Source organism: Peromyscus californicus, unplaced genomic scaffold, assembly GCF_007827085.1.
Source record: "Peromyscus californicus insignis strain IS unplaced genomic scaffold, ASM782708v3 Scaffold_8__1_contigs__length_139910024, whole genome shotgun sequence".
Classification (NCBI taxonomy): domain Eukaryota; kingdom Metazoa; phylum Chordata; class Mammalia; order Rodentia; family Cricetidae; genus Peromyscus; species Peromyscus californicus.
The window spans coordinates 74,438,429-74,455,377 of record NW_026294606.1 but is presented as its reverse complement, the minus strand read 5'-3'; the positions used below and the strand labels follow the sequence as shown (position 1 = coordinate 74,455,377).

Sequence of the window (16,949 nt, the reverse complement as noted above, 5' to 3'; positions counted from 1 at the left end):
CACATCCTGATTTGACTTTCTGCATTACGCTTATTGCCAGCCCCACACAAACTCCTTAAGTGTAAAGATCTCATTTGCCTTGTGCATTACTGTATTCCGAATACAGGTAATCTAAGCCCTCAGCAGATGTTCAGAGGATAAATATGAGTGGAAATAAGGAAAGGGAAGGCAGCAGTGAGGGACTGTGACAGAAATAAGAGAAAGGGATAAGACTAAACATGAGGCTGTGCTGAAGCATGGTGTCTAGGAAGTGGAAGGCTGACAGTGACTGCCAGTGTGGGGAGCTGGTAATTCAATGCTGCTGTGGAACTATGTCACCCACAGTTAGTCCTTTTGACAGGATCAGAGGCTATGCATCAAAAACATTGATATGTGTGTGTATGTGCATGTATGTGTGTGAATGTGAACATATTTGGAAATATTTGTGCAAATATATGATTTTTAGTGGAGATTTCTAGTAGTTTACTAAAAATACTGTGAATTTTTAAGCTCTACCAAATTTCAGCCAAAGATCCTACAATGTATACAGCTATCACCAATGATGGAAATCCCAGCTCTTAACTATCACCATCACCAACTCAGAGAATTGTGTTCATAAAAATGCAGTTCTTTCAGTGAATTTTGTAACTACTCAAGAAAATAAGATTTTTTTTCTATTTTATTTTTATATATTCTTTACACTTTCTGGTGAGTGTTTTTCTTTTTTTTTTCTTTTCTTCTTTTTCTTTTTTTCTTGAGCCTAAAAGGTGTTTTGGTTTTATTTATTTGGGGGATATTTTTAGATTAAAATTACTAATCCTTTATTGTTTTGTATGTTTCAAAAGACTTTTTCTAACTTCTCTTTTAATTGTTTGTATGTTGTGCATACTTAGAGACCCTGATCATTAGTTAACACAGGTTTAAGGAAAGGTTAGTTACAAATGCTTCCATGGGAACCTCTGCATTTGGGCTGTGAGACTAAGCTCCCCCCAGAGCTCATAAAATAATTCTGGTTGGTAAAATACATCAGGATATACATTGTGAGCAGGAATGGAAGCTATGATTTGTGAGTATAGTGGTGGATGGTGGTGACAGTCATCCTATAATATGAAGATATTTCATGATACCAAATTGCTGAGGGTGGTTAGAATGATAAAGCTTCAGTCATTTCACAGCAGCAAAAAGTGATACCTCTGTCTCTCCACATTTTACAAACATAGGTGATAGAACATCAAAAGTCAGTTAACGTGTTATATTAAAACACTTCAATTTCCAAACCAAAAAGTGGCATCGTTATTCATTCCCATGTCAATTAATTTCTAAGTTAAGAAAGAACTGCTATAGGAAGGGGGAAAATATCAACCACAGTCCACTCACTTTTTCAACTTTCCTATTTCTCTGTTGTACTAAAACCAGACCGTGCTGAAATGGGCAGAGTAAGTCTAAGCCATGCTTCTCTCCAATGTATCTTCTTCCTCTGCAATCTCTACTTAGAAGTAAATCCTACCCCACACTTGACATTGCTAAGCTGTAACCAACCATACTCTCTGTGCGGAATATCTAATAGGAAAATATGTTACTTGTCACAATGTTTGGTAAAAATGAAGAAGAAATAATTCAATAATATTTAAAATTAAGATCTTTTTGTTATATTGCCATTGCTTTAGAGAAATTCACAGGTTTGAAAATCATTCATGATTTACTGGCTTATTGAATCTTTGGGCAAAGATATAGACACAGATGTGTGCACATGTTTTTGGAAAATAGGAGTTCATTAATTCTTTAGGATTCTAGCCTGTAAGCCCAGGAACAGATTAGAATCTCAGTTACATCATTTAAAAGAATAAGGTGTTAGAGTAGTTGTTGATCCCTGACTGTTAGTTATTTGCTAGAGAATTGTGGGGAGCTGCTCTTTTGAATTTGGTTTAGGTTAACCTTGTTCAAATGAATGTACTCAGAACCAGACTGAATTACCTGACCAGTCTAGTCTCTGAACCCACTTAGGTCTTTTACTGTGAATACTTATTGCTTCAGTTGAGAGCAGAACTATTACCATTACAGTGATTTGGCCTGTGCTGGGTTTGATAAAGCTAATATTTTCCTATATTTTGACCTGTCAGTGTGGTTATTTCTGTTAATTCACAAAAGTGGTCCACTTTAAATAAAAGAGACTCAAGTTCCAATATGTTCCATGGCTAGTGACCCTAAAGAAAATATTGCAAATACACCCTACTGGCGATTAAGACATGTTATATCTTGAATTTTGGTGTAAACTATGGAAGTCTAAGATTCTCAGGCTGACAACAGAGGTAGCAGGGAACAAACTGAGGTGCTTCTGTAACCAGACACCCCCATCCCTCCCTCATTGTAGATCCTATAGATAAAACAGTGTGTTCCTCTTAAGGTATATGTCTCTCGGTAGACCCCCTCACCATTTATTACTGTTAGGGTTTGAAAATGAAGTGTCACCCCATAGGCTTACATTTAGATCACCCAGTGCTCAGACTGAAGGACTACTCTAAGGCTGTGAGTCCTTTAGGAGAAGGAGGTGATAGAAGAAAGTCATTGGGGCAGGCATGTGAAGGTCACGCTGACATTAGTTCTGGTATAACTCTCTTTTTTTCAGGTGTGTCACCATGTGAACATACACCACCACCATGGTCTTTTCCCCATTATGATAGACTGCATCATCTGAAACTATGAACCCAAGCCTTAAATGTTCTCCTTTAAAATGTTCTCTCAGGTGTTTTATCACAGTGAGAACATGTTTAACACAAACCCAGAATCGAGAAGCAATGTGTCAGAGCACCGTGGAGCACTCTAAGAGTCTATTTGTCTGAGCTGTGCTCAAGACCTCACACCTCAACATAATCAAGGCAAAGGAGCAGAAAGGGGTAGAAGAGATTATGGAAGGATGTAGCCGATCTTTACATTTTATAGCCTCTTTATGTGATGATCCACAGAAGACATTTCATTCAAGGCTCAGTGACAGGACATTAGAGTTTCTTTTGGTTGGTTTGTATTTGGGGGCGGGCTGTATCATTTTCATTCTATAGTGCTGCTGGAAAATTCCCTGTTGTCTCTGACTTTCCAACAACCGGTTGAAGCCATAACCCTGACCTCAAAAAATCAATTCCTATCTTAACCTCACCATTTACTTTCATTAATATTTCTATTCTAATTTTAATTTGGCTATATTCTATTCATCTCCTGAAAGTGCATATGCCATTGGCTGGAGCAAAATAAAGTACAAAGATATAAATTTCCCAACCCAGCTGTACTAACTTGGGTAACTAACAAACCCTCCAAGTCTGGGTATTGTATATGACATGATTCCAGTTCTGAAAAAAAAATGTTTCTCTTTCCAAATGAAAACTAGGAAAATAACAAATATATTTACTCATATATTATGAACTTTTCAATTGTTTCTCTAATAATGAGACTATACACAGCATGAGTCTGGTTTCTAAATATCCTCAATGGCTTAACAATTGATAGCCAGGAGAGCTCTCCATAGCTCTCATTTTGAAGGAAAATTAAACCTTCCTAGAAAAGACACTGCTATAAATAGGGTAAGTAACTCTTAGTTTAGTTTAATTGTACATTTAATATCTCTTTTCAGACAAAGGCTATGTAGAAGTAGATGTATAGTAATGGTTTTGGAGTCAACTAGCATGTGAATGAGCATGTAGCACAGGTGTGAGCTTCAAAGCCAGGGCTGCACCTTCCAACTCTTTTCAACTATTTAAATGTCATATGTGGACCCACAGGTGACAAAAGACCAGTGCCTAGTTAAGGCTAATTCTACTTGAACTGATGAACCTCTCATCACTGGTTCTGGAGATAGGTGATATATAAATGCCTTTAAAATTCTGGAATCTTGTATCCCACTATACACCCTGCATACCCTCATCTCATTGGTGGTTACTCCCCATTCTTCTCTTCTGGTAGTCCCTGGTAACCACTAATCTCCTTCTGGGATCAATGAATTCGCTTATTCGGAGCATTTCTGATGAATGGAATCATACAACATATTGTATTTTACAATTGTTTTCCTACTTAGCATCTTCAAGTTTATACCATGTATTGGTACATAATCCTTTTCATTGACAAATGGTATTCTAGTATATGGAAGTATCACATCTTAATTATTCATTTGTATTAATTGGTGGGCATCTGGGATGCTTTCACCATTTAACTGTTGTGGATGACACTTTCATGAACATTTATTTGCATTTCTATGTAGACATGTATTAGGAATATAATACTTGAGTCATATTGTACAAAATTTTAAATTTTGTAGGGATTACCAAGATGTTTCTCAGTCTGGGCACACTGTTCTGCATCTGCAGTAGAAATAAATGGGAGATTTTTCAATTTCTCTAATCTCATCACTTGTTAATAGAATTTTAAAAATATTTTAGCTACATTAGTGGGTATTATAGGCATGATTTGCATTTTCCTAATAACCGATATTATTGAACATCTTCTCATGTGTTTGTTGGATTATCATACATTTTTTGAAGAAATGTCTACTCAGATATTTTCTCCATTTTAAAATATCTCTCTCTACACACACACACACACACACACACACACACACACACACACACACACACACACATCTTGTAAATGCTTTCTACTCTTCTATGGGCTGTCTTTTGACTTTCTCAATAGTGTATTTTCATGGTCTAAAATGGCAATTTTCATAAAGTACAATTTATCATTTTGTTCTATTATTTGTGGGTTTTATGCTTTAAAAAATGAGTAATCCAAAGCCTTGAAGATCTGCACCTATGTTTCCATCTAAGAAAAGACTCTTAGTTATGGCTCTTCCATTTAGGTCTACGTTACACTTTGGATCGGCGTTTGGGGTTTGATGTATTGGCCCCACTTCACATAGGAGGAAACTAGTCCAAGGGAGTCTGAGATGGGATTTAATTCTAAATGATATACCTGACAATTGTCATGCTACAACTATATTACAACTGGATTTTTTCTCTTTTGTCAAAATAGATGAAATTGGCAAAAATGAGTACATTTTGTCCTTTTAATTATTAGGAGTAGAAAATACAAAGAGAAATATCTAGATAAAGTGTTAGTGTTGTCCCTTAGGGTTTCATTACTGTGTAAAGAAATGTTGTCAAGACACACAAAAAAGTTTAAATAGAAATTCTAAAGTCCACATGCTAGACATATGGAGTCTCTATGCTGGAAATGTATTATTACTGTTATAGTTAACCCAGTTTGGCAAATTAAATCACTAGAGGAAACATCAGCAAATATTTCCTTTCTTTAATATGCCAGATTGGTGTTCCTTGGTCTCACTAACTTAGGTCCGTTTTCATTATGTCTCATTCTAGGAAAACTGATTTCAAAAGGTAATCATCTTCAAACTAAATATCTAAGAAATTATATCAAAATTATATGTAAAGACATGTATTCTCATGGCAGCCTTGTTAAAAAAAAAAATGGTTCTGGTCAGTTGCTGCCCATTTCCTCTGAAGGTCTGGGGAGATCCGAAAGGTTAATAATTGTGTGAAATAACATTAATATGTTAAGACATTGGTTTAGTCAGAGCTATCTATAGGAAGCTTCTCAGTACCCAATGATGCATTCTACCCATATTTATCACTGATTTATTTAACATAGCAATCATTAATGATTAAAATTCATAAAGAACTATGGTATCCACTGTCTAATGAATTTATTACATCGGAGAGATTTCAGAGCAGTTTATTAAATAGACTTTTCAGTTCTGGCTCTGCTACTGAGTTGCTTTTTAAAAAAATGTTATCTGGCAACGTATTAGTCTACTATTTTAATATACATAAAATCAACATAGTTTTTCTTCAAGAGAAAGATGAGTGCTAGTGAAATGGAAGCAAATTGCATGTTTGCATTTTCCTGATGACTCAATGCTTGATTTTAACTGTGTTGCCTGCTATTAAAAGTAACTAATAACATCTATAACATTAGCATAGTGGATACAATTTATTAGAATCTTAATTATGTCTTAAAAATATTAGCTAGTGGCTTCATAGAAGATAATATCCAAAAAGGCTTCTTTTCTTTTAAATTCCTAGTGGGGACTCATATTTTCAAAAATTTCTATAATCTACAACAATCTTAACAATGTTGTCATGATGAAGAGGTCATTTCAATTCAAGAAGGGTGGAAACTTACTGTCTTTTCTAGTGCCACAAAGAACTCACTGTAAAGCAACAGAATCAGACATTCTAACACAACACTTGATTCACGTGACTCATTTCTGACCACTGGAGAAAGCTCCCCAGAAAACTCTGCCCTGGGTGTTTTAGCACATCTATCATCCCTGGATAGTAATACAAGACCACATGTAAGGTCATGAATAGTTATTTTCCAGAGTATAATGTGCTAAAAATAAATAGGTGAATTCTTTACACCTTTAAATATTACTAAGAGAAATAAAGCAAAACAAAACCACAACAGGGCCTTCTAGAGATGAAGAATAAACCCTACACTGGGCAGAGGAGCAGAAGGTCCTCCGGTGACCAAAGAGATGACACTAAGGACAGTCCTTCAGGGCAGTGGAGCATTAGAGCCCCCAGATAAACAGAAAGCACCTTCTCTATAAGGAAATGCTAACACAAAATATCATTAACCCTGCTTTCCTTGGGAAGCTTATGGATATGGCTGTCACCCAATCACATTATAACAAAACAAAATGTCTGCTTACTAGAACACTAACAGGGATTTGGAAATTCAGTCTCCCTAAAGAGAGAAGCAATTACTCTTAGTATAAAGAAAGTCCAGGACCGGGATACCTGGGTTTACCTTTGCTTTGCGGAAGTGGTAGACCACCAGCATGCTGACGAAGTCCAGCAGCAAACACAGGGCTTGGAAGGAGATGATCGCCAGTCGCAGGTACTTATCCTCCTGGACAAAGCACGGGCGGTCGTCAGCACAGAAGGGGCAGCCTTCTCTGCAGGGCAGGCAGACGTGGGCTTCTTCTGACCCATCCTTTGTGCTTCCTGAGAAATGGTGATCTGGACCCCTTCCTGAAAGTTCCAAATAAAATCACCGTGTCATTTGTACCTCCAAGGTAAGTGAAACAGAAGAGAGAGAGACCCTCTTCATTCCCTTTTCTCCTGATTATAGACCTTTCATCAAATCCTCTGCCAAGAGCTAGAACTACTTTGTTTTTGGATTCAAAATTCTTGATTCCTTTGATTTTAAACTTGTCATTCAGAGTAATTGAGAAAAATAACAAAAATGGAGACAAAATGCCTCAGGGTCAGGGAACAGTCTGCTGAGTCTTTGACATCACCAGCTTCCACTCAAGGCTGTTGTCACTCCCTAAAGCACAGTCATACTCCAGACACACTTGTTAAAGAAACAACAAGAAGAAGGGTTGGAAAGTGGATGTGTTTAATGTACCAAGTAAATGTACTCATCATTTCTGGAACTTCTTGACCTAGATGAGGCAGAGTCTAAAATGAGACAATCACCACTCCTTAATTCAGCAGGGATTTCATCTATCAAGTTCATTCAGTCTAAATTACATAAAAAATGGTACTGAAATAACAGTTGTTCAGTGTTCAATCGCCTAACAATGCTGCATCCTTTAGAATCAATCCATACAACCTATCATTTAGTCCCCACTTGACACGCCATTAGACAGCTCTGTGCTGTTTGGTTACTGCTCCTATTGATCATCTGATTAATTTTAGAATTGTCTGCCTCATTTATCAAGCATAAGTTATCACTAAGGCCCAGTACTCCAAGAGTTTCAATTGTTGACTGTAGCAATAGACACTAAAAACAAGTATCCTTATTATGAACTCAACATTAGGGATGAAAGTAAATACCCAGTTTATTAGGTAGCATGACCTTGGTTAAATTAGGAATTAGGAAAAGGGTTTTGTTGTTGTTGTTGTTGTTAGCTTTTAGTAACCAAATTCAATGGAAACATTTGAGGTATCTCAGCTCTTGTAAAAGGTTCACAGTCTTTCCAAAGTTGACTTGTCCATTTTCCATTCTCAGTAAATGCAGCAACAAAAACATAAACGAATATTCTTTGATGATTCTGTTGCTATTTAATAGTAATCGCTCTGGGAGCTTCGAGCTGGCTCAGTGGGTAAAGTGCCCGCCAAGTAAGCCTGGTGCCATGAGTTCAATCCCTAGTGGAAGAAGAATTATCTTCTGACCATCATGTGTTCACCATGATGCACATACATACACACAAAAATAATAAATAAATATTAATAATAATAGTTACTGTTCTGTCAACATAGTGTAAAAACTATGGATTTAGCATCCAATTTAAGTAGACTGGTTTCCTATTCTTAGGCAAAAATCATTAGACATTTCAGTTGGCCAGTTCTGGTCTTAAGTTACTTATTGATGAAATATGAATGCCTTTAGGGATTAAGTTAAATGATTTATGTAAAACACAGTGACCAGTTTTTTTTTTAATCGTCTCCATACATGAGAAATGCTAAAGCATGGAAATTAGAAGGAAGGTATACAGGCCTGGGTAGGAATGGTGAGTTCCATTTTAGATGACTAAATTTGAGGTTCAACTCGTTGTCCAGGATATACAAAAACTGAGAAATAATACAGCACTGAAGTGTAAGAGCCTATCAGTGTTTGTCCTACTTTTCTTCCTATAACTGTGATAAAATAACTTAACAAAAGTAACTTAGAGGAGAAAGGACTTATTTTAGCTCACAGTTCCAGGTTACATTTCATTATTGTGGGAAGTCAAAGTGGCAAGAACTTGAAGCCGCTAGTCCCATCACATCCACAGTGAGAAATGAACGCACCCACGTTTACTGCTCGGCTGTTTTCTCTATTCCTCTATAGTCAAGAGCCCCCAATCAGGGGATGGTCCCGCCTACTTTCAGGCTTGGGCCTCATACATCAATCAAGGCAATCAAGATAATCTCATACAAACATGCCCACTGACTAACCTGATCTAGACAATCCCTCATTGGGAATCTCTTCCTGGGTGATTCTAGATGGTGTCAAGATGACAATTAAACCATAACAGTGTTAGAGAAAAAGCTGCAGGAGGCTCTGGGAGTGGACTGAGACATTTGAAGACAGAGGAAAGCCCTTGGCAAGTGAAGCATTTAGAGTGTCACAACAGAAAACTAGACTCTACTAAAAAAAAAAAAAGTCAGTATTTGTTGAAGTATGATGACCTAGGAAAGACTATCAAAAATAAAGATTTTAAACTTGAGTAACCTTCAAGATGACACCTTTAAAACTAGTGCAGACTGAAAATAGGCTACCAAGGCTTACAGACTAAATACATAATAAGAGAGAATATTATTTCAGTAGAAGTCTGCCGTACAAAGCAAGCAAGAAAAGCTAATGGTCGGCCAGGTGGTGGTGGTGCACACCTTTAATCCCAGCACTCGGGAGGCAGAGGCAGGCGGATCTCTGTGAGTTCGAGGCTAGCCTGGACTATAGAGTGAGTTCCAGGACAGGTGCAAAGCTACACAGGAAAAACCCTGTCTCAGAAAAAAAAAAAAAATTTAGCCGGGCGGTGGTGGCGCACGCCTTTAATCCCAGCACTTGGGAGGCAGAGGCAGGCGGATCTTTGTGAGTTCGAGGCCAGCCTGGTCTACAGAGCAAGAACCAGGAAAGGCACCAAGCTACACAGAGAAACCCTGTCTCAAAAAACAAAAAACAAAAAAAAAAAAGAAAGAAAAAGAAAAGCTAATGGTCAATAGAAAAATAAAAATGATATGAAATGGACTTGGATTCTGTGTTGTGTTCTCTTCAACATCATCAAAATTTCTTAATAATTAGAGTCAGGAAAGGAGCCTCTGGAAATTTAGGAAGTTTAGGTCTCCCTCCAGGAGACCAAAGCCTTGTAGATGCTGGCCAGGGAAGCCAATCAGTGCCTTGCTCAGTTCAGCCATCATCAGAGAAACTTCCTCCCCTGCAGCAGAAGGAAACGAATACAGAGACCCACAGCCAGACAATATGAAGGCAATGAGAGACCTTAGAATAGTCATCTCTAAACCGGGAAATCTCCATTAAAAAAAAAAATGAGAAAGAATGTAAGAGTGTAAGAATGCAGAAACAATGTAAGAGCCAGAAGGAAAGACACCAAGGAAACAAGGCCCTGTAAGTCAACAGGACCACACAGAAACTCAACAGAGATGAGGCAGCATGCACAGGACCTGCACAGGTCTGCACCAGATGGAGTCCTAGAGCTGGGAGCAGTGGACACATGAGTCTAGCACTATCCCAGAAGCTATCTACAATTGAAGTCATTTGCAAACAAAAATTGGGTTTTCTCCAAGGGCGTCTCACTAGTGAAAAAAAAAGTATTCTTTTTTAAAATTAATTTTATAATTAATTTAATTTTACATATCAGCCATGGATTCCCCTGTAATCCCTCCTCCCACCCACCCCAGCCCTCCCCCCAGCCCACCCCCCATTCCCATAGCCTCCAAGGCAAGTACTCCCCTGGGGATTCAGCTCAGCCTGGTAGATTCAGTTGAGGCAGGTCCAGTCCCCTCCTCCCTTCACCTAGGCTGAGCAAAGTGTCTCAGCATAGGCCCTAGGTTCCAAAAAGCCAGCTCATGCACCAAGGACAGGTCCCGGTCCTACTTCCTGGGGGCCTCCTAAATAGTTCAAGCTAATCGACTGCCTCACTTATCCAGAGGGCCTGATCCAGTTCCATGGGGGCTCCTCAGCTATTGGTTCATAGTTCATGTGTTTCCACTAGTTTGGCTATTTGTCCCTGTGCTTTTTCAAATCATGGTCTCAACACCTCTCACTCATACAATCCCTCCTCTTTCTTGCCAATTGGACTCCAGGAGCTCCACCTGGGGCCTGGCTGTGGATCTCTACATCTGCTTCCATCAGTCACTGGATGAGAGTTCTATCATGACAGGGTGTTTGGCCATCTGATCACTAGAGTAGGTCAGCTCAGGCTTTCTCTTGACCATTGCCAGTAGTCTATTGTGGAGGTATCCTTGTGGATTTCTGGGGACCTCTCTAGCACTTTGCCTCTTCCTATTCCCATGGGGTCTTCATTTATCATGGTCTCTCTTTCCTTGTTCTCTCTCTCTGTTCTTGATCCAGCTGGGATCTCCCGCTCCCCTAAGCTCTCTTTCCCCCGACCCTTGCCCTTCATTATCCCCCCTCAGTCCAGTTTGCTCATGTAGATCTCATCCATTTCTCTGTCATTGGGAGATCCCTGTGTCTTTCTTAGGGTCCTCTTTACTAGGTAGCCTCTCTGAAGTTGTGAGTAACACTCTAGTCATCCTTTGCTTTATATCTAATACCCACCTATGACTGAGTATATACCAAGTTTGTCCCTCTGAGTCTGGGTTACCTCACTCAGGATTATTTTTTCTAGATCCATCTATTTGCCTGCAAACCTCATGATGTCATTGTTTTTCTCTGCTGAGTAGTATTCCATTGTGTATATGTACCACATTTTATTTATCCATTCTTCAGTTGAAGGGCATCTAGGTTGTTTCCAGGTTCTGGCTATTACAAACAATGCTGCTATAAACATAGCTGAGCATGTGCCCTTGTGGTGTGATTGAGCATTCCTTAGGTATATGCCCAAGAGTGGTATAGCTGCGTCTTGGGGGAGATTGATTACCAATTTTCTAAGAAAGCGTCATATTGATTTCCAAAGTAGCTGTACAAGTTTGCGTTCCCACCAACAGTGTAGGAGTGTTCCCCTTGCTCCACCCTCAAGCATCTTCAACAAATGGCGCTGGCATAACTGGATGTCAACATGTAGAAGGCTGCAAATAGATCCATATCTGTCACTGTGCACAAAACTTAAACCCAAGTGGATCAAAGACCTCAACATAAATCCAGTTACTCTGAACCTGACAGAAGAGAAAGTAGGAAGTAGTCTTGAATGTATTGGCACCAGAGATCACTTCCTAAATATAACACCAGTAGCACAGACATTGAGAGAAACAATTAATAAATGGGACCTCTTGAAACTGAGAAGCTTTTGTAGAGCAAAGGACATGGTCAACAAGACAAAGCGACAGCCTACAGAATGGGAAAAGATCTTTACCAACCCCACATCTGACAGAGGGCTGATATCCAGAATATATAAAGAACTCAAGAAATTAGACATCAAAATGCCCAACAGTCCAACTAAGAAATGGGCTATAGAGCTAAATAGAGAATTCTCAACAGAGGAAACTCAAATGGCTGAAAGACATTTAAGGAATTGCTCAACATCCCTAATCATCAGGGAAATGCAAATCAAAACGGCTCTGAGATACCACCTTATACCCGTCAGAATGGCTAAGATCAAAAACACTGAAGACAGCTTATGCTGGAGAGAAACAAAGTATTTTTTTTTTTTTTTTTTTTTTTTTTGGTTTTTCGAGACAGGGTTTCTCTGTGTAGCTTTGCGCCTTTCCTGGAACTCACTTGGTAGTCCAGGCTGGCCTCGAACTCACAGAGATCCGCCTGGCTCTGCCTCTCGAGTGCTGGGATTAAAGGCGTGCGCCACCACTGCCCGGCGAAACAAAGTATTTTTAAGGATGGGCTGCATGCCCAGAGTAGATGGCCAACAGAAAAGAAACTTAACAGCATCTTTGGAGGTTCCTTGTCTCATAATGACAAGTCAGAGCATTTTTTTTCAATTTTATATTTTAAAATTTATTATATATATTTAATTATATATTTATATATTATATATTATAATTTACCCCTTTATATCCTATTGGTCTTTTGGCATGTATTATGGTTCAGTGTTTTTATGGTATTCCTAAGTGTGTGAACAAGTAGGTCTCTGCATTTATATCCGTTTCTTGTGCCTTTCCTTGGTCTCTTTTTCTTCTGTTTGTTTTGTCCTATTAGATGTGTTAGGTTTTGTTCTATCATATCATATTATACTATACTACTATACTATACTACACTACACTAAATGTATTATATTATATTATACTATATTATACTATATTATACTACATTATACTATACTATACTATATTATACTATATTATATTATATTATATTATATTATATTATATTATATTATATTATAATGATCCCTTAGATGCCTGTTTGTTTTCTAATGGGACAGAAAGGGAATGAATCCAGATGGGAGGGGAGATGAGAAGGAACTGGGAGGAGTAGAGGGAAGAGAAATGAAAATCAGGATACATTATGTATGAAAAAAATCCATTTTCAACAAAAGGAGAAAAAAGATTTACAACGAAGAAGAATTGTAAAGTCAGGGTAGGGCACAACCAAGAACAAAGTTGAAGAAATTAACTCTGGAAACAGTTTACATCTCTTCTAACAAAGAGGGAGCTCAATATGAACTAAAGATTTTCAAATTTTGTTTTGCAGATATATCTACTAAAAGTTAAGACATTTTGAAGTAAAGAACAAAGTAAATATATAAGCCAGTCTTATAGAGCCTTTTATGTCTCAGCCAAGCTCATGTGTGTTGGAATTTGAGGACAAGGTTTTTTCCACACATAAACTTTATTATTCAAAATGTAGAAATAACAGAAATCCACAAAGATACCCCCACAACAGACTGCTGGCAATGGTCAAGAGACAGCCCGAACTGACCTACTCTGGTGATGGGATGGCCAAACACCCTAATTGTCGTGCTAGAAACCCCATCCAACTACTGAGGGATCTGGATGCAGAGATCCATGGCTAGGCCCCGGGTGGATCTCTGGGAGTCCAATTAGCGAGAATGAGGAGGGTTTATATGAGCGAGAATTGTTGAGACCAAGGTTGGATAAAGCACAGGGACAAATAGCCAAACGAATGGAAACACATGAACTATGAACCAATGGCTGAGGGGTCCCCAACTGGATCAGGCCCTCTGAATGGGTGAGACAGTTGATTGGCTTGATCTGTTTGGGAGGCATCCAGGCAGTGGGACCGGGTCCTGTGCTCATTACATGAGTCGGCTGTTTGAAACCTGGGGCCTATGCAGGATCGCTTGGCTCGGCCTGGGAGGAGGGGACTGGACCTACCTGGACTGAGTCTACCAGGTTGATCTCAGTCCTCGGGGGGAGGCTTTGCCCTGGAGGAGGTGGGAATGGGGGGTGGGCTGGGGGGAAGGGGAGGGGGGCGGGAGTGGGGAGAACAAGGGAATCCGTGGCTGATATGTAGAACTGAATTGTATTGCAAAATAAAAATAAAAAAATTAAATAAAAAAATGTAGAAATAAAAAAAAGTACACACTGAAATTAACACTACTCAAAGCCTAGCACTTTTATGTAGTTAGAACAGTCATTTTGAAGCTGTGGTGCTTCAGAATAAAAAGGATAATGAAATTTGTGTGTGTGTATATATATATATATATATATATATATATATATATATATATATATATATTTCATCTATCAATGAAAACTAGGTTGATTCTAATTCCTTTCTATAGTAAATACAGCATCAATAAGTATGGCCGTGCAAATATCTCTACTGTAGAGTATGAAGTTCTCTAGATATGTGCCCAACAGTGAAATAGTCAATAAGTACGGTCGTGCAAATATCTCTACTGTAGAGTATGAAGTTCTCTGGATACGTGCCCAACAGTGAAATAGCTAGGCCACATGGTAGCTCTATTTTTAGTTTTTTGAGAAATTTCCAAACTGATTTCCATAATGACTATATTAATTGGCACCACCACCGACAGTAAATAAGGATTTCTTTCTTTTCATATCTTTTCCAACATTTATTATCAGATTTTTTTGATGATAGTCATTCTGACCAAGGTGAGGTGGTATCTCTAAATTTTAATTCACATTTTCCTGATGGCTACAAGTATTGAACACTTTTAAAAATAGTTACTGGCTATTTGTGTTTCTTATTTGAAACTGTCAATTCAGTTCATTTGCCCATTTGTTGATTGACAGTTTTTATTACTTTGATGTTTAATTTGTACAATTCTTTGTTAATTATGGATATTAGCCCCTTAGCTAAAGTGTAGCTGATAAAGTTTTTCTCCCATTCCCCAGACTGCCTGTGTGCTCTGCTGAGTGTTTCCTTTGCTGTAGAGAACTGTTTTATTTTCATGTAGGCCCATCCCTTGCACTGGTGGTTAGTTCTTGTGCTATTGGTGCTCTATTAAAAAAGGTCTTGCCTGCCCCAATATCTCAAAGTGTACATCCTACGTTTTCTTTTCAAAGTTTCAGTGTTACAAGTTGTTAAGTAGAGTTTTTTATCTATTTGGAATTGATTTTTATACAAGGCAAAAAGTAAGAATCTAATTTCATTCTCCTGCAAGTAGAGATCCAGGTTTGCCAGCACTGTTTGTTGAGCAGGTGATCTTTTTCCAATGGCTATTTTTGTCCCTTTTGGCAAAACTTAGGTGGGTGGCAGGAGCCATATGACTTCTTTGGGAAAAAAGGCCTGAGAATAGCACAAATGGCTCTATTTGTGGCAAGACCCTGGAGGCCCTGACCCACTTGGCAAGGACCTGTGGACAGTTTGCTGCATGATTCGGAGCATGACCCTGGGAGCATGTGTGCTATGGGTTCTCCTTGCTTTCACTATGCTAGCCCTACTGCTGGCCTGAACAAGTCACAGTAGGTCATGAAGTTTACTATTACATATTTGCAGAACTCTTCTGGGATGAATGATTTTTTAACCACAAGAGTTTTAAAGAAATGCTATTAAATAGATGATATCAGGATTTAATAAGAACATTCAAGGAATAGAGAATGAAACAGAATCATAGGAAACCACAGTTCCCTCCTTTCTAATAACTGTGCCAATACCCTAAGAAGTTAAAGGAGATGGAATTAAGGACAAGGGATGAGCAGTGCCAACTATTAAGAGTATTCCAAGTTATACTGCCTATAGGATAAATAGAAAAACCTGGTATGCCCCCAGAGGAGATAGAGTAGTACAAAATGTAGAATGGATTGATCCAGCTTTGGCTGGTGAATTGATTGTGAGAACCTAGACCCTACCAAATGTAAATAGTAACTACAAGAGACAAATCTGTCTCTCACTTTGCATGAGTCTGTAACAGTATGTGCTGCCAACTGGGCACACTGTTCCACCTGTAGGTGTGTCTAGTCAGAAAAGTTCCTTTGTAGCTTGCAAAACTGCTTATGCTTCTGGCGATAGAGATATAGATAGAAAAGGTAATGGCTACTGGTGGGAGAGTTGGGAGATGGAAAGGGAAAGAGCCAAGGAACAAGCTGGTAATTATGGTAACCATTTTTAGAAACTTAGGAAGTAAAGGCTGGTTGTAAAATTGTTCATGCAAACCATTGAAACTGTATAAATAAAGATGGCTTAAGCTATCTGGGCCACTTGTTTGAATGACAAGAGGTGGTCACAATTTCTTCACGGCACCAATTGCACACATCCACCCCAGGTTCACAAAGCCCATCTAGAGCAAGGCCTCCAGCAGGTAGGCATAGCTTTTGCTGCTTTATTTCTGGGTCCCTATTCTACTTCATCAGTCTACCTGTCTATTCTCATACCAGTACCGGGCTTCTTTATCCCTATCGCCTTGTAATATAATTTAAGATCAGGTATTGTAATACCACCAGCATTGTTCTCTTTAGGATTGCTTTGACTATCCATAGTATTTTGTGGTACCATATGAATTCTTGTATTGCTTTTCCTAAACCTGTAAAATATAACATCATAATTTTATTTTAGTAGGTATGGATGTCATTAAGTCTGTAAGTTAATCTTAGTAGTGTAGCTATTTTCATAATATTCATTCTGCCAATCCAGGAGCATGGAAGGTCTTTCCATTGTCTAATATTGTCTGTGATTTCCTTTGTCAATATCTTGAACTTTCCACTATGGGAGTCTTTCACTCGTCAATTAGATATATTCCTAAATGCTTAATTTTTGTAGCTATTTTGCATGGGGTATTTTTTCTAAATCTCTTTCTCTTAAGAGTACAATGCTGGTATAAATGATGGCTACTGTTTTTACATTTATCTTGAACCCTTCTATTTTACTGTAAGTGTTTATTATGTCCAAGAGTT

The 16,949-nt window shown here is 38.4% G+C and overlaps 1 protein-coding gene across 1 annotated transcript in view; it reads right to left on the bottom strand.

The window, feature by feature from the left end:
- Positions 1 to 16,949, bottom strand: part of Gpr158 (G protein-coupled receptor 158) — a 366,630-nt gene that overhangs the window by 155,966 nt on the left and 193,715 nt on the right. The window contains exon 4 of the mRNA XM_052728877.1: positions 6,796 to 7,019. Within this exon, the coding sequence (XP_052584837.1) occupies positions 6,796 to 7,019 (224 nt within the window). The remainder of the gene's footprint in view (positions 1 to 6,795; positions 7,020 to 16,949) is intronic.